This window comes from Pteropus vampyrus, unplaced genomic scaffold, assembly GCF_000151845.1.
Source record: "Pteropus vampyrus isolate Shadow unplaced genomic scaffold, Pvam_2.0 Scaffold98, whole genome shotgun sequence".
Taxonomy (NCBI): domain Eukaryota; kingdom Metazoa; phylum Chordata; class Mammalia; order Chiroptera; family Pteropodidae; genus Pteropus; species Pteropus vampyrus.
In genome coordinates this window covers 4,877,024-4,899,454 of record NW_011888879.1, presented here as the reverse complement: position 1 = coordinate 4,899,454, position 22,431 = coordinate 4,877,024, and the positions used below count along the sequence as shown (strand labels likewise).

The 22,431-nt window shown below is 38.4% G+C and overlaps 1 protein-coding gene across 1 annotated transcript in view; it reads right to left on the bottom strand.

The window, feature by feature from the left end:
- The window catches only part of FAM129A (family with sequence similarity 129 member A), a 125,568-nt gene that overhangs the window by 67,768 nt on the left and 35,369 nt on the right, over positions 1–22,431 (bottom strand). Inside the window, exons 2-3 of the mRNA XM_011364571.2 lie at positions 5,894–6,024; positions 2,855–2,986 (exon numbers count right to left, since the gene is read on the bottom strand). Coding sequence (XP_011362873.1) covers positions 2,855–2,986; positions 5,894–6,024 — 263 coding nt within the window. The remainder of the gene's footprint in view (positions 1–2,854; positions 2,987–5,893; positions 6,025–22,431) is intronic.

Sequence of the window (22,431 nt, the reverse complement as noted above, 5' to 3'; positions counted from 1 at the left end):
GTAACTTCTAGAAATCCTGCACCACACTTGCCATTTCAGACGCTGGCACCTGAATCATTCTAATAACCACAAGGGTGATGATGCATACAGACATTTATTTATTGCACAAGATGCTTGCAGACTGATGACTAATGAGACTGTGGGACAGGTAACTACAATCACGGTTGCCATGGATTTTCACCAAACACTTAAAACTGTTGCCATGATAAAATATGCCACCATGGTGCCCTCAGATGTGAGACTGTTTTGCAGTAAAATGATCTGAGAAGGAAGTGCAATATCAGGACATCAGAACACATTCGGGCCAGCAGACAAAAAGCTCTGGGAAATGTAAAAAAAAAAGGTGCAGAGCATTGGGAAATGTGAAAAAGGTGCAGAGCATTGCTAAAGCACTAATGTCGTTTGTTAAGCAGACATACCCACAAGGACATACAGATAAGATAAAATGTAAGTATGTGCATCAGATGGCAGGGCTTAAGTCAAGGCAAAATTTTGAGAATAACAAGCTAAAAGCAAGTTCAGAATTGAAATTAAGCAAACTGTGGAACCCCGAATCTATAGAGTATACTGTTGGGAATAACTAAGTGATGTTGGCCAGGGCAACAAATTCAGAATAACATTCTCCACCAATAAGATGGTGACTGAAGAGACCCAAACAAAAACTCTCATATATCTAAGGTTGTTTTCCTACTTGCAAAACCCAGTCATCAACTGCTTATGCTCATCGGGGACCCAGAGCTTAAGAGAAGAATCTAAAGTTGTGTGATCCTGAAAAAGTTTAGAAGCAGTTTGATTCAGTCCGGCCTCCAAGTTAAATTGTAGTATTTGTTATAACAGGCCCCAATCTGGGCCTTTGTAAACATTATATTATTTAAAAGAAGTTATATAATTTGCCAACGCAAGTTATATTGGCGAACAGGTAGCAGATCCAGGATTCATACCTGAGTCTGTCAAGCCCAGTGCAAGTGTCCAGGAGGGAAGGAGAGATCATCAAAAGAAAGTGCTTCATTTTTTTTCCTGCTTAATTACCAGCCAAAACTAGACATTCAATAAAATAACAGGCAATTTATAGGTATTTAATGTATAACTCTCAGGTGTGATTTTTAAAAACATACTCTTCTACAGATTAAATTATAAGATGTTATTAAAACTTTAGGGATTATGACAAACTGCATGGCCTTTGTTTAATTTCCAATTTTTTTTTTTAATACTTGGTTATTATCAAATGCAGTGACCATCTTAAACATCCAAACAGGTTTATTTGAAAATGATGAGCAAATAAATTAAAAGTCGAGGAAGAAAGCTTAAAAAAAAAAGTAAAAGAAAGAAAGAAAAACACCAAATTCGATTCAATATGAAACTTCAGTTCAGTGCCAAGTACGGTGAAAACAACAAGCTCGATGAGTGTTTCTTCCCAATTAGTTAGTTGTAATCATAAGTGCTCTAACGCTGGGCTCTGCCAGAGCCTGGCCATAGGCTAAGTGCTTCAGTGCATTCATTTGTTGGATCCTCACAACACGAATCATGCTCATCATTTTAACAATGAGGAAACTGAGGTTCGAGATTTAAGATTTACGAAAGGACACATCTAGTAACTGGTAAAGGCGTGAATCAAAGTCCACAATATAAATAATCCTTATGCAATACTGCCTCTTCTCAAGTTTCCTTGAGAGGACATTGTAACGTGCCACAGAAAACAAAGGCGATTTAGTATTATTATCATTATTATTTGTAGTGTATTGATAATTTGCTTCAGAGAGCATATCAAGTGTCGAATAAAATCCCAATATAGCTAAGCAAAGAAAAGGTTAGCTTAATGAATGCTGAAAAGAATACGTCTACCCAACACAGCATTGCCTGGTTGCCTGTGAATTGTTTGTATTGTGTTTTCTTTCTATTTTCCATCAGAAGGGGGAAGGAAACACATTGGTCTGTCAGTCCGAGGCCTCTTCCTAAATGTTTAGTACCCGGGGGATTGCTCAGAGTATCAGTGTACGACATCCTGGCTGTTCTTAAACTCAGTCAAGAGAGCAGAGTTTTAAATGTTACTACATTTAACTAATAGATAGTACCGATGTGTTTCAAAGGCAGCTTGAGGATGTATGTAGATTAGAAATGTGTACAGTATGAGATCTTAAAAAATTATTGGGATCCTTAGTTTAATTGATGCCCGACCTAAACTTTAGTTTTCCAGATTCACCGCCCAGTGTTTGTTCCTCTACACTTTCCATGGAGAAAGATATGGGGACCAATAAAAATGGAAGTCCTTCCAGGTGCTAGGCACCATATATATGTTATCTCATTTTCCCCACATTTTACAGACAAGAAAAATAATGAGATAACCAAGAAAAGGTTAAATTTAAAAACAAATCCATAAGTACAAGTGGATTAAGTATGCGAAGTGTTCTAAATTCCTAGGAACTCATGCAAATTCAGTTGCAATGTTATTAAATAATTCCTCAGCCGCCTGTCACATACGAGGCTTAAGAGTGGGAGGACCTGGAGACAGAGCCGAGGCGGAGAGATATCAGGGCAGTGACTGAAAAAGATCTGAATGATCATAGGAAAAGCTCCTCAGCATAACTTATTATCACACTCACTTGCAATTACTTGTTCAAAGTCCATCTTGTCCACTAGACCGCAAACATCTGTCTGATCTACTGCTATATACCCAGAACCCTTTATAACATGTGGCATACACTAGGCACCCAATAATCACTTGTTGACTGAAGAGTACCTGCAAGAGAGTGAGTGCTTATTGAAAGAATCAGTCTTGAAGGAGAGAGCATGACAATCAACCTGGCCAATGTTTAAGAATATTGCAAGAACCAATGGTAACAAGAAAATGTCTTACCTCTTTGTTCTCATAGCTCTCCACAGCAAAATCATTTTTAATCACAACATATCTCTCCTTCCATTTCTTTATATCTTCAGCAAACTGTAATAGTTCTGCTTCATACAAAACAGTTCCAGGTTCCAATGGTGGCTTTAGGAAGATAAATACAATTAACTATGACAACAACAGATAATACGCTACCATTAAGTCTGTCCATGGCATTTCAAAGAATATTTTGGGAAACTGTCTTGTGCTGAGGTTCTGGAGAAATTGTCGCTTCTTTCCCTCCTTCCATACTTCCCTTTCCTACTTCTCCTGAACAAACGCAAATATTTGTCTTATTGATATTTTTGTGATTTTCATTTCCCTCCATTACACTACAGGAACAGAAGCATATGGTGGAAGGGATTATCGTAATAAGGTTATGCCTCGTACACACATGGCACTTAATAAATCCTTGATTAACTCTGTGGACAAGAAAGAGTGAAGCAATTAAAAATAAGTTGTAGACATCTATCCCAACACCTTCAATATGCTTCAGGGTTATGTCCTGAAAAACGGGAGAGCTAGCAGGCTGTTCCCCTAGTCATCACACTTTCAGGTGGCCTCAAGAGTCAGCCTCGATGATCTTTCCAGACCCAAAATCCCTGGGGACGAGGCTACAAAAACTTAACCCATCCCCATGCTTCTCAAGGAGACAATGTTGGTTCTCCAATCAAAGAACAAGCAGGCAAGCCAGCAACCTCAGTTTGAGCATCTCTCGTGAACTCTGGTGACGTACGTGTTGCAGGAGAGTCTCTGAGATTCCTAGCTAGGTCCCCCACTGCGCTAACTGCATAAGGGATCATTCCCATTCTGCCTCACAGTGCAATGCTGGTGTTATCTCAAAATATAGAAATTTCTGTTTTTTGGGCCTTCTGTCTTTCACATAAATCTATATCTATTTTGCCTTTATTAAAAAATCACGGTGCCTTTAGAAACTCATCCCTCTGCATCCAGGCAAAATTTACATGAACCATACAGAGAAAATAGATATGCTAATCTTTTTAAGAATTATCTGAGGGATGAAATAAATTCACTTCCAAGTCTCAGGGCCTAACATAGTGTCCTGACAGACAAGGGGGCAGTCTTCTATCTCACCTGATTAACAAGTAAGAGAGGACTTCACTCTCCTCTTTAAATGAGACTGAAAACATACATAAGCAGAACTATGTGTTGTTCTCACGTGCAGCATTTCTTAAATCTGGGCCACTTAAATCAACTGATAACGCTCGTTTAAAATGTGGCCTCCCCCTAGACTTACAATATCAGGACCTCTGAGGGTACGGGATATAATTTACATTGTAACATACTTTCTAAATTTTGAGGATCACTGTTCTATGGCATTAACAATCAGTTATCCCCACACACGCAGGCTGCTACATCTATGGGTCACCTTACTCAACCTCTCAGCTGTATTTGATCCATTTAATACACCTTTTCTTGAAACCTCTCTTTTATTTGCCTTCTGGCACACTGAATTTTCCTGAGTTTTCTCCTACCCCACAGGCTATTTCTTCTCTATCCACCTTGCTGGATCCTTCTCCTTTTTCTGATCTCCAAATGTTGGAGGGGCCAAGGCTTGGTTGTGAAACCTTTTTTCTGTGGATACTCTCCCTCCATCATGTCCCATGGCTTTACTACCAGTTATAAGCTAAGAAATCCCAAATATCTATTCTCTAGCCTCGACCGCTCCAGATCAGAGCGTTCAACTACTAATTCAATATTTCCACGGCTGTATGTCAAAGAAGTATCTTAAACTTAGCATGGCCAAAAGTGAACTCATGATTCCCATCTGCCTCTAGTTCTCCTATCCAAAAGGCAACCACATCCATTTATTTGCTTGGGCTAAAAACCAAGAAGTCATCACTGATTTCTCTCTTCTTCTATTATTTCACACTCAGTCCATCAGCAAATTCTGTCAGCGCTCTCAAATACATCTTGACTGGGACCTTTCCTCATAACCACTACCATCACCACCCTGGTCCAATTTGCCACCACCCTTCTCTTGGACCGCTGCAGTGTCCTCCTCGCCAGTCTCCAACTTCCCCTCACGTCCCTCGCTATAGTCCATTTGCTTTAGAGAGGCCAGAAAAACCACTCAAAGTTATAAGTCCCTCCGAAGAGTTCCCATCACACTTAAAATAAAAACCCTTATTGTGGTCTACGGGTCTCACGTGGTCTGGTCCCTACCTGTCACTCTGCAGTCATTTTTCATCCCTTTTCCCTTGTTCACACTGCCTTCAGTACGCCAGCCTTCCTGAGGTGCTGGGATTGCTACAGGGTCTCTACACTTGCTCTTGCACCTGCCTGGACCACTCTTCCCACAGATATTCACACAGCCTACTCTTTCATTGCAATTTCTACACAAACGTCATCTCCACAGAGGGCTTCTCTGAACATCTTCTCTAAAATAAGACTTCTGCTTTCCTTTTCTTTGTAGCATTTATTATCACCCGATATTCATTTATTTGTTACAGTCTCCTATAATTGAATAAAACTAGTAAGGCAGAGAATTTGTCTTGTTCCTCAGTTCTTGGAATAGGGCCTGGCACGTAGTCGGTATCAATAATTATTTGTTGAGGTTCTGTATAATTATTATGGTGGAGCAAAGGGGAAAGAATAAGTTAAGGGATTAGAAGAGAAAACAATATTTGATCAGTGACCAAAATAAAAGTGCCCATAGCACAAGGCACTAAAATTATGACTTTTTAAAATTGAACTTTATTTACTACAGCAAGTCAAATTTCCAGATATCAAAGCATAAATGTGGGGAATGCATAATAAAATTGGATCATGCTAGTTTTTTAAAAAATTAGATTATACCATCAACAAGAATCCATATGTTCTAACTTTAGGTAAATAGAGTTTTTTAAGTATGAAACGATTTGAGAACACAGTTTAAAAAAAAAAAAAACAAACCACTGCCTTTCCAATGATTCTTTATTTCAGATATGTCATGAGTTATAAAGCATTCTTCAGTGGGAGAAATATGTAAACCAAATGTCCATGACTTACCTTGGTCTTCAAAAATTGTGATGCTAAATCCCTTTGCTGTTCTACCTCACTGCGCACATGGTTGCAGAAAGCCACAGAGTACTGGCGAAGGTAGTAGGGACTGAAGTTTTTGATAGCAGCCTCAGTTTTCCCTGGAAAAACATGAAAGTTAGAATTTAGAAATGTAGTATCTCTTACAGAATAGACACCTGTCTACATAATTCTATACACACCCCTCCAGTCTCCCGAACACCACTGTTTCCCAGAAACGTAGGAGTCTGCATGCCCTGAAAACTTTGATACACACTGTACGCACCTTTACCTCTCCCTCCCACTTCTGACATCATCCGGAAAAACTCTGTGGTCCCTAAGGACTATCTACCCAGTAACCAATAGAATTTTTCTTCACGTTGCATCAATAAGACATTGCCATGGCCATAATCTCAACCATGCTTCTAATCCTTCTACAATCACCATTCTACCTCACCCTGTTCTCCATTTGAACTTACTCTTCATTCTCCTTTACTTTCAGTCCTGCAATAATCCCAGGGTCCACCATTTCAGCTCTGTACACACATCGCTCCATGTGTCTGCGAACCCCTGAGATGCCACCTCTTGTCTTGCTGATACACAGCGCCGGATAAAAAAAAACTAACACCCTATTTCTTCTGGATCTACCCTTATGTTTTGGGTTTAAAATCTGTTGTCGGTCAAAGCATTATGTAATTGTCAGGAGGTAAAGGAAAAGCTTTGTTTTAAGGGTCTAAAGACCTGAGTTCCGGTCTCAGCTCTAGTGGGACAAAAACCAGCTGTACTACCTCAGCCAAGCCTTTCATTTTCTCCAGGCTCCAGCGTCCCTAACTGTAAGGGAAGGTGCTTGCCTGTCCATACTTTTCTTGGAATCTCCGTGACACTGACATATAACCATGGATGTACGGCTGCCTTACAATAGTGACCAACTGCAATATGCTCTCTTGACACCAGAAGAAAATGAAGTTGACAGTCAACCATGTGGGGGAAGATGGAGGACTTGAAATAAAAGGAGAGGGCGCATCAGGCCCTAGGAATAGTCCTGAGCTCTTGTGACCTGTGCTTGGCTTTAGAGAGTAGGGTAGTATTCTGAAGTAGATTAGAAATCTTCGCAACCTTCCGAGGACTTGCTACAGAGTACAGAGATAATAAATATAGGCCCCATTGACTGTGCTTACAAGGGCTTGGTCCTTGGAATGAGACATTAGCTTGAGACAAAAATGAACCTGATTTAACATTCCAAAACATTTTTAAATGCCTTTATGTGAACTGGGCATAATTTTTGTTTTCAAATTTGATATTACAGTCCACAGAGACATATTAAAATATAGCCTACTGGCAAGATTTGTTTAGAACTACTATGCATGGAAAATTTCAAACATAAGTGGAGTTCTAACCACACAGATTGAGATACTCAATACAAGAACCTTGAATCCATGTCTGCCAACTCCTAACCTATTGAATCACAGCCCAAAACATCCATAGTGTATGAACATTTTCTTTCTGGAGAAGCCTACTTTAGCTCAGGCATTTAGGTCTCATGATATGAAGGAGGCAAAGGAGAATTCTTGCTTATTCCCTCAATAAAAGGACATTTTCTAGTCCCACTTATGGGCCTTAATAATTATTATTTGTAAGGGTCTTTGAGACTCACTAATAATAGGCTGTGTGGAAATGCCAATGTAAGCTCCTATAATTTGAATTGGGCACGCTTCTGCTTGTTCTATGAGTTTATGGTATTACTATTAATCAGCATTTGCATAACACTTTAATACGCTCAGGCTTTATAACTGTCTCATTGGTTACTATTTTTATTAGCATTTATACAGTGCATAAGAAATAAAATTCTAGATCCTTGTCTATAATTTGCTTACATAAAAGTGGGACATCTTTGAGAATCCCCATAATGAGAATGAGTCTCACCTTACTGAAACATATAAACAATTAACAAAATTTGCCCTTTACGTCCAACTCACCACTATTTTGTCTAGCAGAAGAGCAGCCTGTTAATTTCCGATGCTAATTGTGGCACTCTTGCAAGAACTTTGATTTAAATCAAAGGAAGTGGATGTCATTTTATGATGAGCTCTACAAAGCCTTGAAACCTGGTTTCCTGCCACATCACTAAGCTTCCCTCAAGGGCGCCCAGCTTCTACTGTGATGCTCTGATGCCACCACTCCCTCCCAATGCATGAGAAATATACTGTGATGTAAATACTGCATATGGTATCATCAACGCATCATCCACCAGACAACACTTATAAAAAAGGGATTACAGCTTCCTTAGGTAATTAACCTAATGCCCGGTTCAAAATGTGAATAAAACAGCTAACAACATCAGAAGTACTAGGAGAAAGAGAATCTAAAGCAATTCTCAAAATTTATCTAAATTTAGATTAAGTCTGTCTAAACCCAAATAAAGGAAAGTCCAACGTCAGGATCTTGATACTTAAGAAGAGCCTGATACTAGGTCAAAATACTGCTGTGGTTAGGAAGATGGACTCTGGAGTCAGACAGACATGGGCTGGAGTTTCATCTCTGCTACTTACTTACCAGCAATGGAACCTCATGCCAGTTGCTTTCTCTTGTATAAATTAAAGACAAGAGGAATGATCTCCTAGTGTTATTGTAATTACGTGAAACAATGCAGTGAAATGCTCAGCACTATAGCTGGCACACAGAAAGTGTTCAATAATCCATAGTAATTAAGTCAATGACAATAATAGTGATGACAGAGCTCCCAAGCCAGCTACTGAGGCAGCGTCCTTAAGCTGAACTAAAAAATCAAGGAGAAGCCAAAAGCAGGCTGTCTACAGTGACTATTCAACAGGAGCCATCTTGTCCATACAGAAGAGAGATCCCGCTCATCACAGGCTTGAAACACATATAACCTACATTTTCACAGATCTTTCAGGAACATTTATCAGTACATAAGAGGCCCTCAGTGCATTCCTGAATTAAAACCGACTAAATAAAACTTTGGCATTAATGAGCCAAAGCAAACATCTGAGTTAATAGCTGTGTTTACACTTAGCCTCTCTCTCTGAGCCTCAATTTTCTTGCCTGGAAAATGGGAATAATAAGACACCCATTTTCACGGGGTTTTCTCTGGATTAAATGAGACAGTCTACAGGTAAAGAAAGTGCTCAGATCAGTGATCAACACTTTAGATGCTCAATAAAACATGACTATTATTTAATATTCCACATGAAAACATTCAAATAAAGCGGATCAGCCCACAGCACCACATAAAATAATTTCAGTTGAAACTAGCTTGTTTCTACAGTTTTCAAGATTCTTGAGTATTGAATTGCCTTCATTTCTCACCCTGCCCTTCAAATTGGTGTCCTATTCTCTTTTCTAAATTGTTTGTAAAACACAGTGCCAGGCAGGTCTTTCACTAAAAACAAGTTACTCAATAATATAAAAACTAGAATCAGTAGAAGGACATCTCACACACTTTGTTATACCGGCATTTTTGGCACACATTTCTAATCCTGCTCAATTATTGCAGCCTGGGCTGGGCATTGCGTTGGTACAATTTTCTTGACCAGCCTGCGCTTGTAACACCCTTCAGGGTAATCATCACTAAAGGTTAAAAAAAAAAAAAAAGCCATCTCCAACAGCTCTATCTATATCACTTAGCTTCAGTTAACAATGTAAAAATAAGAAAATGATCTTCTGGCTCTTTTAAAACCGATTGAATTCACACACGTTCAAAAACTCAGCACTGCCATTTGATTCCTTCTCCCTCATGCCCATATACAATTATCAGGTCTTGTCACTTCTTATGCGTGCAATATTTCTTGAATCCACTCCATTTTTCACCTTCTCAACCACCACACCTTCAATCGAGTCTTGATTATCTCTTTAAGAACAATGTAAAAGTCTCTTCATCTGCCCTATCTCAGCATCACAGGAGAGCAAGAAATCTTATGAGCGCTCAGTTCTAAAACGGGAACAGAAAAGGGAAAACCAGCTGGGAAGGGGGAGTGTCAGTGCACTCCTGGAGGATTGTGGGAAATAAGGCAGAGCTTGGTCCGTGTGGCAGAGGCCGATTCTGGGAGTAGACAGAGCGATCCAGGGCTGATGGAGCAGAACAAGAGAGGCTGAATCCAAGCTGACTACCAAGGTCCCACTCAAGAGAAAGCTGGCACGAGTTATCAAGTCCCAGATGTTAGAATGGGGAACTGTCCTTCAAAAACAAACATGGCTACTGTTGCTCCCAGGGACCTCTTTTAAAAGCCATAATAGGCATGCTTTAGTTGTAGAGGCGTTATCCTCTGTGGCCTAACCTGACAAGTTTCACTTGATACACTGCTGCAAGACCATGTCACCACCTTCCTAAAAACCTTCAGCAGTTCCCCAACGCCCCACAGAGTAACTTAGCCTGGCACCCAAGGCCTGGGATCTGGCCCCACTGTCCCATTTCTTACCTCTCCTATTCAAACTATACCTCCTCTTCCCTGCACACGCCCACGCCTTCACCCCTCCTTCTCTCCCTAAATGCCCTGCCAGCCACTTTCAGACACTTCAAGCCCAGATGGCAATCCCAACTCAAGAAGCCTTTTTGGCCCTCCCCAGCTAAAAACAATCTCTTTCTTTTTGCATTTTTCTTAAACAATGTACCACTTTGGCTACAGCTGTTTAAATACAGTTTATCTCTCCCCCAAGGGTATACTGTATTTATGCACTCAACAAATATTTGTTGAGTGAATGAAAGAATGGCTGCATAAATATTTAAGAGTAAAGCGAAGTGTAATGCATTATAATCTTGAAATCCATGTCAATACTCCAAGAAAGAAGAAATGCACAGTTCTCAGCTTGAAAATTTATTATTAAATATATATGCTCAACTCATGTTTTTTTTTTAAATTGGACTTTTACTAATTAAATCCTTTTAGGCTTTTAAATGGATTTTGTGTATGAAAATATATGTGGGGAATTATATACAAACAAAGGCCTTTTTTTGTTTGTTTTTCTTGACCAGTTTGCAAACATGAGAAGTATATAAGTGTCCAGGTAAAACTTATATGAAGTCTGAAGAGCCTAAAAGGTTCGTATGTTTTCTCATTCTAGAACGTTCTTCGTTAATCTTCCAGTTCTGTAGTAGTTGAACTCAAATCTAGTCTTCGTCATTCATTTTCTTTCTGGGGAGATACTGTTATAGTGGATTACTCCTATTTCCCCATCATTCCTGGTGTCAACTACGCCATAGTCCTCTCTGAAATCCACAGATTTTTTCCTGTTTCAATCACTTTTAGAAAAGCAGCTCATAAGTACTGAAAGATGTAAAAAAATCCAAATACTACTTTTGCTCTATGTCCTTCTACTTTACAATTATTTTTTAAATAGTCGAGATTATTATATTTTGTATCCAGTTTTATTTATTTAACAGTTCACCTTTGGTTTTTCCTATGACATTAACCTCCCCCAAAATCACAATTTTCAAATGTTACATTTTTATTGTTACTATAAAGGGGAAAATACAGACATTTTTTTTTTAAAAAAAGGTGGGTTTATTTTTAAAAAATGGCTGTTTCCTGAGAACTAAAGCAAATCCACCTGGGAGGAGATAGTTAACTCGGCCTTTGGCACAGTTTCTTAAAACCTATTGAGTTTTCAGGTGAAGATTAATTTGTGAGAACAAAAGAAGTGACTCTAAAAATAAAGAATTTTTAATATTTATAAGATAGATTATAATATCCACTATTGTTCATTTTCCTAGAATTTCTCAGATTATAAAAGTTTAAAAGTCTTGAGGAATTATAACATCGGCTTTAGTCTCAGATTTTTAAGCACCATCACTTTGCACCTTTGGGTGGAAAAATCAGAAATCCCAATTTGCAATACAAAGGCGCAAAAATCTAATTACACAGAAAAATGCCCAAGGACTCTCTCTTTCTTCCAGCAAATGCCTTAGAGAATGGGGGCAAATTGGATTCTCCATAATTGAACTAAACCTTGTGTTTTATTATTTTTTTTAAGCACACTTATTATTGGTGCTTGAGTGACGGGTTTTTTAACACTTTCTACTAGGAAAAGTCAAAAATTCTTCCTGGGCAGCTTTGATACCAGCAAGTCCCTGCATCCTATCTGACAGAAACTCCACTTTGAGCTAAAAATAAGAGACATATAACCAATTTATGTTCTCTGTGATTTACTTCAGATGTTAATCCAAGATGAGAAACACACAAACACTTACACTCCCAAAACTTATATCAAAGTCATTCCTGTATACTCTCTGGATTCAGAAAGCATCTGGATAGAAAGCAGACAAGCTTAGGAACAAACACTAGAACAGTGTCCTGGTTTCCAGAACTCACTTATAGAGATCCAAAACTCTGAGTTGGGCTTACAGTGTACTTCACCTTGGACTGTTAGAGACACTCAATTTTTCCCAATCCCTGCTCTAAATGAGAGCCAGTATCTTTAATGTGCCCACAAAGTTTAATCCTTTAAGGGCATTCAATGAATCCACATGTACTTACGGGTACTGCATAAGGGACCAGCCACCAGCTCCCGTGGGCTAGGCAGAAGCTAAAACAGTTTTCTGCAAATGATCACAGCCACTGAAATAAAGTAAGATTCCCATCTGCACTAAATATTTAGAATAGTAATACCTTCACAGGTTAATATAAGAAACGGGATGAGACATTAAGTGTGGAAAAACATACTACCATTTTATGGGTTACAATTCCTGTTTTATTAAAAACCTACGGAGGTCAGCTATTTCAGAGAACAGCTTTCTAGAACTCTAAGACCTTAAGTCTGGTCTGCTCTTTTTTAGGGAAAGAAACAAATAGTATTGTTAGAAAAATATATACGCTCGTACTTTTATGCACGCATCTTTCTTTAGACATAATTAGATGGAAGCTAACTTTAATTTTTCTTTCATTTCATTTGGAAAAAGTACGTGGAAATTTTCAAGATTATTTTGCCATTACCTCACAGCATGCCTCCAATTTCCTTATGACACATCTGATGAGAATAAATCTTATTTATTTTGCCACTTCTCTAAGCTGTCTAATGTCCCCCAAGGAAGCTGCAGATTGGCTCTTTTTTCTTTATGAAAACAAGAGAGAAGAGTGTGAAAAAGAAAATTAAACCAATCGACACAGTTACTTTTTCAAAAAGCATCATATGAACAATGAATTCAGGAAGAAGAATAATATTTTTGAGCATTAGATAAACTTTTTCGCTTTTAAGGAAAATATGTAACAAATTCTGAAGCTGAAATAATGAGATTCCCTTTGATCTTTCTGAGTCTAATTATAGTTATTAATTTTTTTCTGCACATTTTTAATCAAAGGCTTATTCCAAAATCCTGAAGATATTCTTTGCTTTGAGATAGCAACCATGTAAATGAACACAACAGACACATTAAAAGAAATCAGGCCAGACTTAAAATAAACCAGGCAACAAGTCTAGGAATTTTACTAAGTGATTCTCCTTCCAGCACAATAAATCTAGTGTCTCCTCCAGGTCTCTCTTTTATTTTCCTAACTATATCCTTTCTTTTTTCCTCATTCCATTTTTCCACTTTTTTTCTCTCCACACACAGAGGTACATTTGTTTGAAATGCTTTTTATTATAATTTCTATTTCTCTCTCAAGAATCTATGCCACTAATGTAAAAAAAATGCATTTCTAGAGAAGTGTGTTTGGGGCCTGGATATGCTTGGGTTGTGTTAGTCTGGGGGATGCCGGTTAACAATAAGAAAAAGGGGAGTTTGGCTAGGAAAATGAAAGGTGGCATTACTGGGCTTGGGAAGGTCCAGGAAAAACTCTGTAAACTATTCAACATTTCTACAGGCCAGCTGACTTTTTGAAATCACTTACAAGGCAGGTCAAGTACTCTGTGAAAGTTATCTTAGCATGCCCTAACTTATCCTCACAAGAATTTAAAAACTGCCAAAACTATTCTGACTCCTATCCACTTGACTTAGTCAGGCACTGTGTCCTCTGAATACAGTTTTCTTGATAACAACCCAAACATCTCCAAAAATAAAGTCTGACTTAGCTCAGTCCAAAACACGGCTAATCACATAATCAGATTTTGCTTTTTTGATAATCTAATGATTGTCAGTCAGTGGATCAGTTATTCGCTACACTTCAAAATTCTTGAGAAATGTACATAAGTGAAAATTTATCCAAAAGATATTATATGCGATTCTCTAAAAATGAGAAAAAGAGAGAAAGAGAGAGAGAGAACACCAAAAACCTCAATGGTACTATTTAGATGGTCTCAAGTTCTTTAAAATCATCTTCTTTTCTATTCTATGGAAGTCACTCTCCTATAAAGTGAGTTCATGTGGTACTTAATAAGTGTGTTGAAACCTCACAAGGTGAGCTCTGCTGGAGTCTAAGCCTCACAAGTGAGATTCGTTTACACTAGTCACTATATGCACCAAGGGATTAAATAAGTAGAACTTAAATAACTGAGACTACCTTCCACTATGCACCTAAGAAAGCAGCTTCAGTTCGTCTGGATGGAAGCACAGACATGCCGACGTCAACCACTTTCCAATTTTGATGAAAAGCCCAAAGATTACAGACTTCTCGAGCTGGATGGGATCATAGTGGTTCTTTCTAACCCCCTCCTATTTTCAGATCAAGAAATTAATTGGCCCTTGGTCACAGAAGTAGTTAGTAATGAGACATTTATGTAAAAAAGAAAAAGTCAATGTTTTCAAGTTTTTCTCTCTACTAAATACTACATTGATGTTTATGGAGGAATCCAAGCACTTTTCTCTATTAATGGAGGAACGTAAGTACTCTTTGGCAATAAAAACCACTTTGTCAAGAAGAATTGTGAAATAGTCTTAAAATCTGGGTAGAAAGATATTGTTATGATTAACTTTATGTGTCAACTTTACCGAGCCACAGGGTGTCCAGATATTTGGTTAAATGTTATTCTGGATGTGCCTGTGAGGGTGTTTCTGGCTGAGGTTAGTATTTAGACAGGTAAACTGAGTAATGAAGATCACCCTTCCCAACATGGGTGGGCCTCACCCAATCAGTTGAAAGCCTGACTAGAACAAAAAGGCTGAGTAAGAGGACATTTCCTCCTGTCTGCCTGCCTTGAGCTGGGACAATGGTCTTTTCTGGCCTTCTGACTTAGACTAAAATATTGGTTCTGCCTGGGTCTCTAGCCCACTGACTTTCAGACTGTAACTATGCCATCAGCTCTTCTGGGTCTCCAGGTTGGATCTTGGGACTTGTCAACCTCCATAATTGTGTCAACCTCCAATTTCTTATTTTAAAAATCAATCTATCTGTCTGTCTGTCTGTGTCTCTGTCTCTGTGTCTGTCTGTCTGTCTGTCTGTCTCTCTCACTCTCTCTCTCTTTCTCTCCTATTGGTTCTGTTTCTCTGGAGAACCCTGAAAAATGCAGATATAACCAGTTGAAATACATTATTGAGTCCCGACACAATTATCAACTTAATTAATGTTTATTAAACTATTGGATCAATAACCAGTTAAAAGCAATGTAAAAGTCAAATGCTTCAATGTAATGAGTTCTCAATTTATCAGTAGAATCAGCATGACAATGTTTTAGAATACACTCTGAAATACATGGAATCTGTTTTTAAAACATTCCTTTAAGTGATTTATGAAGGGCAGTAAAAGCATCTGGCTCTGGTTCATCCCAACTGGCAGAAGTTGCCAGCAAAAAGGCAGAGACCCAGCAAAACTCTGGGAGCAAGGAAAGCAAATTGACCTTATCTGAGTACCCCTTAATCTCATTCATGTGTTCCAATTAAGTGGCATCACTGTCTCAATTAAAGCTGCAGTCTTTCCTGGCTAATGTAAGGCTCCCTGGGAAATGCACTAAATAGATTTTCTTATCTACAGATTATGAATCTATTTTGCACCAAATTAAGGTTAAAAGGTAATGCTATGGACCAATCTAGTCATCTGAATAATATTTGAAATTTCTTTAACAAAGTTTCTCTAATCTCTTCTGTGTCCTATTTTATAGGAGCCAAGAGATGAATTATAGACCACTAATTACAAGGGTTTTATATATGTGTATTTTCTTTCATTACGAACTATTTCAAGCATATAGAACAGTAAAGTGAATAACATATAACTCCACTATCCAACTAAACAAAATCTTAACATTATGCTGTATTTGCCTGAAAAAAATTTAAACAAAACACTATAGCTACATTTGTAGGCCCCTCAACCGTGCCCCATATCACTACTAGGCACACTATATTCAAAGTGATATTTATTTCAGTAAGTCATTTTAGACTCTTATAACATATATATGTGTCCATAAATAATTAATAGCATCGTAGGTATACTTTCAAACTTGTCTCTACCTATCATTCTGCAGCTTGCTTTTTCTCAGCCAGATGATAGATGAGAGAGAGATAATAGATTAGATAGATGGTAGATAGATAGATAGATAGATAGATAGATAGATAGATAGATAGATAGATAGCATCTATTATATATATGGGATATTTAATTCTAGTTTATTCATTTTAACTGCTATTCATACTTCTAACATATTTTCCAATCTCCTTGTTGATGGACCTCTCACTTCTTTCCTTTTTCTCTTATAATCAACACTGATGTGAATATATATGATACATATATGCAAGGGTTTCTGTAGTGTGTATGTCTAGAATACTGGGTCAAAAAATGGGCATCTTCAACCTGCAGTCGATATTGCCAAATTTCCCTCCAAAGTAGCTGTGCAATTCACATGCCATCAGCAGAGTGTAAGAATTTCCTCCTCCCACATCCTTAGAAACTCAAAGTATTGTCCTGCTCACATATTTTCGTCTATTTTGATGGGTGAAAAATGGTGCCTTCATTTATGTTTATCAGATTACAAATGAGTCGGGTATCTTTTCACGTATTTATTAGTCATCCAGTTTTCTTATTCTGTGAATTCGTATCCTCTCCCCATACATCTTCTTCTCACTGACACGCTGCCATGGTTTCTCGAGTTTAGACATGGACCCTTCTCAGACGCAAACCCTGCAGTTGCCTTTTCCCAGCCTGTGGCTTGTTCTTCCTTTTGAATATAGTGTTTAATATAAGTTTTAAAGTTCAGTGGAACCAAACATAACTATCGTACTCCCTCTGTTTTGCATTTTTTTGTACCTGGCTTAAGAAATCCTTCCTTACTATTTTCTTCATAAGGCTGTCCTCCTATATTTTCTTCTGAAAGTGCGTTTAGCATTAAGGCTTTTTTACTACCTGGAATTAATTTTCGCATCGAGTATGATTTAGGAATCCATACTTTTCCATACAGATATCTATCATTCTGGCACTACTTATTGACTAGTTCGCATTTCTCCCCAAATGTATGGTTAGGAGTCTTGTGCTGTGAATTTTAATTAAAATGAACAAATTGCCCTCTATAGAAGTTAGACCATTTTGCATGGCCACCAGTATCGTATGAGATTGTGATTTACCCACAGACTCAACAGAATCACATTCTCAAACGTTGCTAATGAGAGATACCTTTCTTGTGCAGATATAGAGAGTTATTAAGAAACAAGACATGTGATCCCACCTACCTGAGCTACGCTTTCCATAAAAACTATTAAGAGGTAATAGATAATGGGAAGAATTATTCCCAGTGGAGAGCTGGAATGCACATTGTATATTCTCACAAAAGAAGAGTGATAAATGGCAGCTGAATATAACTAATATTGTATTTATACTTCCATATTATAATTTAAGTAACCATTTCTTTTACATACATTGCAGATTTCTGTAGGCCAGCCTGGAAACCAACCAACAGTTATACCATTATCTCTAAAGGAAAACGCATTCCAAAACCCAAACCATTGACATAATTGAAACATTTGAAGTACATGAAGAACTGTCTAGATTTAAAAAGAGAAACTGTTCTAAGTTACAAAAGGGAAACATTTTAAAAGGAGATTCTCTCTTGGACCAGGTGAACTTCCTGTGATTGGCTGAACGTCCATCAGAGGTGGGTAGCTCCCAAGGATGCAAATTTGACTAATTGTGCAGTCATATTAGTGGCTGTCATCTGTCTGCCTTCCCCCGAGTATGTTACCATTTGAAATTTACACCAAGCTCTCTCAGAGGGCCCACTGGTTTCAAAACTAACCCCAAATGGGAGAATTCTGGGCTTTCAGATAAATCTGGGGAAGCCTGGTTCTATCTCAGCACAGAACAAATTCTCAAGCCTTTTCCTTGGACGGATCCACCCTCTGCTGAATGAAGCTGGACATACAGTGACAAACATTCTATTTCAGAGAGGTGTAAGTCCAAATTCCCATTAAATTGGTTCCACCACTTAATACATAACCTTAGGCAAGTTACTCTCTCTCTAGGACAGTGTTGTTTAATAGAAACTTCTGTCATGATGAAGACATTCCACACCTGTTCTGTGTAGTACAGCTACTGAGCACTTGAAACGTAGCTACTGTGACTGAGCAACTAAATTAATATTTTAGTCACCTTTAATTTTAATAGCCACTCGTGGACTCTGGCTGCCATGCTGAGTAGCACAGTTCTAGAAAACATTCGTGTCTTCATTTTAAATGAAGAGTCGCCTAGGCTACCTGATTTTTAATACATAAAATTCCATTCCCTACCTCTAGACCCCCTGAATCAGAAAGTATCCAAGGCTAGAGATTTCATATTTTCAGTATATTCTTCCAGTAGATTCTTATGATATTTAAGATATTTAATAGCATCGTAATGAAGAACAGATACTGATATTTGCAAGCATTAGCAAGATGCCTGCACAGTACACACACTAGAAAGAGAAGCCATGGGCTCTGAAGAAGTCAGTTTTTTTGTGCTGACATATGTGCTCACTTGTATATAAAGTACTGGAGGGGATCAGAATATGCAACCCCAAAATATTCCACTTTGACATAAGGATTATTTTGAGCTGCAGGTATTAAGAAGCAACAAATGTCTAAAGAGCTCTCTGCCCTCCCTCCTTTGCCTAAAAGCAAGATAGACATTTCTCGATTGTGAATGAACGTGTTCCCCTTCCCTTCTCCCATGCCAGGAGGAAGAAAACAATCATGACTGTTGGGGACAGAACCCTTACTAAAATAACTCTTAACTCCATTATTTGCCCCCATACATTTACCTTTCCACAATTTACTGCCCCTAGAAGCCCAACTCCCTTTTCCTTTGTCTTGGCATTTCTCCACAAATTTATCACCCTTTATTAAGATGGCACGTAAGCCCCAAATTCTAACCTCTTTGAGATACTCATCACTCTCACATGTATGTGTGTTGTATGCATAAATAAATGTTTTGTTTTTTTTTTTCTCTCCTGTTATTCTGTCTTTTGTCGATTCAAATTGCAGGCCGTAGCCATTAAATTTAAGAGGTTAGGGGTAAGTTTTATTACCCTCCCCTACAGTACCCAATCCAAAGCTCTCTGATGCATGTATCGTAGGACAATCTAGCTTTGAAACTTCAGGGTGTGTGGAGGGAGGGGTGTTCCAGAGGCCAAGGGCACTTATCAGTTTCCTTTCGTTCTTTTGTAATGGGAAGGAATTGAGCATTATAAGGTATGAAACTAATGATAGGTAGCTTGAAGGCTGAAAATCTAGTGAAGGAACTTGGAAATCTGGGCGGTAAGAGAAAACTCCTGACATATAACTATATGATTGAGGTAATTTGAAAAACAGTAGAGAGAGAGAGAGATGGACAGACAGACAGAGACAGAGAGGAGAAGGTTGAAAGAAAAATTATGCACAGCAAAGGCTTTGTTAAAGTCAAAGTTGGTAACCTTATAAAATAGAAAAAAGAATGATCTCAACAGGATTTAAAAATGGCTTTCTGGCAAACAGCATGCATTCTAGTCCATTCCTGAATTTGCCCTTGTTTCAAGAAGCATATTATGTAACCACCACAGGGAATTCTGAAATTTCAGTATAGTTCCAGAAATCCATGAACATACTCATTTTACGGATGTGGAAGCCATCTGCTCATCTGCTTCTTAAGTAGATATAATGAGATTCTTTCAGAGTACTTAAAGCTCTCCAAACAAAAGATACAAACATTACAAGGAAGGTTGTTACTTGCAGAAGCAGAAATACCATGAGCTAAAAAAAAAAGTGTATCTATAATGGCTCCTGCTGGCTCTTCACATTAAGGAACTCGGTCTGGAATGATATAAGTGGACACCATTGGGTCTGCTTCGTAGTAGAGATATCAAAACTGAGGAATAAAAAGATGATTATTAGGGAAAAGAAAGCAGCAACAAGGTAAATAAATTGTATACCTGTAAAGCTAAAATAAGCTTGAGTTTACATTTTAAATTCCACTTGTTCAATTGTAACATGTATGTTATAATGTTTGACTTATTTCACTACTACAGCAGATGGGAGAGAACCTAGCTATGAGCAGAAATGTAAAATAATTCATTAATTCTTCTTTAATCCCCTTTGAATAACTGGTTTATGTTAAGAAAACAAAATAAAATATATATAACTTGGCCAATGCTTTAAAATAAGAGTGTTTTTAAGTAAATATTTAATTTCTGAGATAAGATTGAAAGTTGCTTGTTCCATTTAATATAATGAAATATAAATATTTTATATTTAGAATAATAGAACAAAAATAAATATTTTATTGAATGAATGAACTAGGTATGTATGAAAACACCACTCCTTGCCCACAATACTCTCTCTTCCTCCTTTCTCATTCATACTCATATTAATATTCATATTTTCTCTCTCTTCCTCTCCCTCTCTCTCCCTCTCTCTCCCTCCCTCCCCTTTAAACCCATTATTCTACTATTCCCCTCCTTCAGCGCTCCTGATTCCCCCAGCCCCTAGGGCACTTCTAGGCTTAACTTCCTTCACTACCTATCCTAGATCTCGGGAATCCCATGTTTTATCCTTTACTACTGCAGTCAAGAATATCTCTATATTCTTACTCCTAAGTAACTGTCATCAAAATCTGCTCAGTCAGTTTCTAGCCCTGGATCAACTCATCTGCTCATTTTCCCAGCTGCTTCTTGCAGGCTTCCCGGCAGTTGCAGAAGGCATTGCGAAGCATCACATGCATTTGGCTCCACTACAAACAAATGAGCTCCAGTCCCGGCTGAAGCCAACACTATTCAGCAAACCTTTTTCTCATCCTTGGTCACTGCCTCTTCCATTCTCCACGACAGCTATTGAATCTTCATCAGATTCTTCAAACTCCCTTCTCCACTCTCCTTTGACTCTCAGAAGACTTCTTCTTCTTTTTTTTTTTAAAAATAAAATAAGGATAATGAGTCTTGATTCTCTCCTATCCACTTCCAAACTCATCTCATCATCAATTATACTTCCCTCCTTCCTGCCTGTCTCAAAAGGAAGACGTTCCAATCTTCTTCTTTCAATTATTACCCCATCAATTATTTCCTTTTTCTTGGATTGTCATTATCTTCCTTTCCACTGGTTTTTACCTCTAAGCCCACAAATATGCTCAAATCCTGAAGCAAACACACAACACTCATCTACCTCTCAAGCAACTACCCTCTTTTTCCCTTTCAACATCAAACCTTTCAGAACAGTTTGCCAAATCTATGGTTCCCGGATCCATCACTTCCTATTTACTTCTCAATCAGCCACTCTTACCCTTAGAAACACAACCCCACTGCACGTGCTATGCACCCTGATGATTCCCATATGCGCATCTGCTGTCCCAACCTCTCCTGAACACTGTCCTATATTTTCAATTGTCTTCCACTAAATAATTTTACGTTGAAGTCCTTAGAGGCATTTTAAACTTGACCCCCATCTCACGTAACAGATTCACTATCCCCTGGGCCTCTGCGGGAGAAATCTCAGAGTCATCCTTTACTCTCTTCTTCCTTTTAGTTCCACAGACACCAAATCCTGCTTATTTGACCTCAGGAATCTTTCAAATGCACCTCTGCTACCAGTGATTGTTCAGACCCTCATCTCTTGCAAGAGCAATGACTAGAATGAACTCCTAACTTGTCTCCCGCCTCTGACCACTCCCTTTTCAAATCTCTCCTTCACACCACAGCAAAGGTAGTGTTGGGAAATAAACAACTGGCCAGGTCCTTCTCCTGATTAAACAAAAAAACCATCTTGGGCTCTTCAGGTCCTTCTCAAGTTGTCCGCAGCCCATCTCTCTAGTCCGTCCTCTATCCAAAGAGCATGGATTACACTGGCTACACTATATTCCCCACAGGTGCTGAGCACAGCACATACCTGATCCTTTGCTTCTACCATTTGCTCTTCCCAGGACCCATAGACCCAATTGCCTATTCATCTTCAAAGTCAAGTTGAAAATCTACCTTGAAGCTTCTCCTGACTTCCTTTCACCCACCACCTCAGTCAGAATTAATTGCTCTCTTTTGAATATGTGCAGTCCTTTGCTGAAGCCCCAGCTGGCCCCTACCACAGCGTGGTGTCGTGATTTGTTTACATGCCCTCTCTGGTAGTACAGCAGCTCACTGGAAGCACATTTCTCATCACTGACTCCTGAGAGCCTAGAGAAGTCAGTACCCGGCCTTGATAAATATCCGTTGAGTTGGTATTGTAA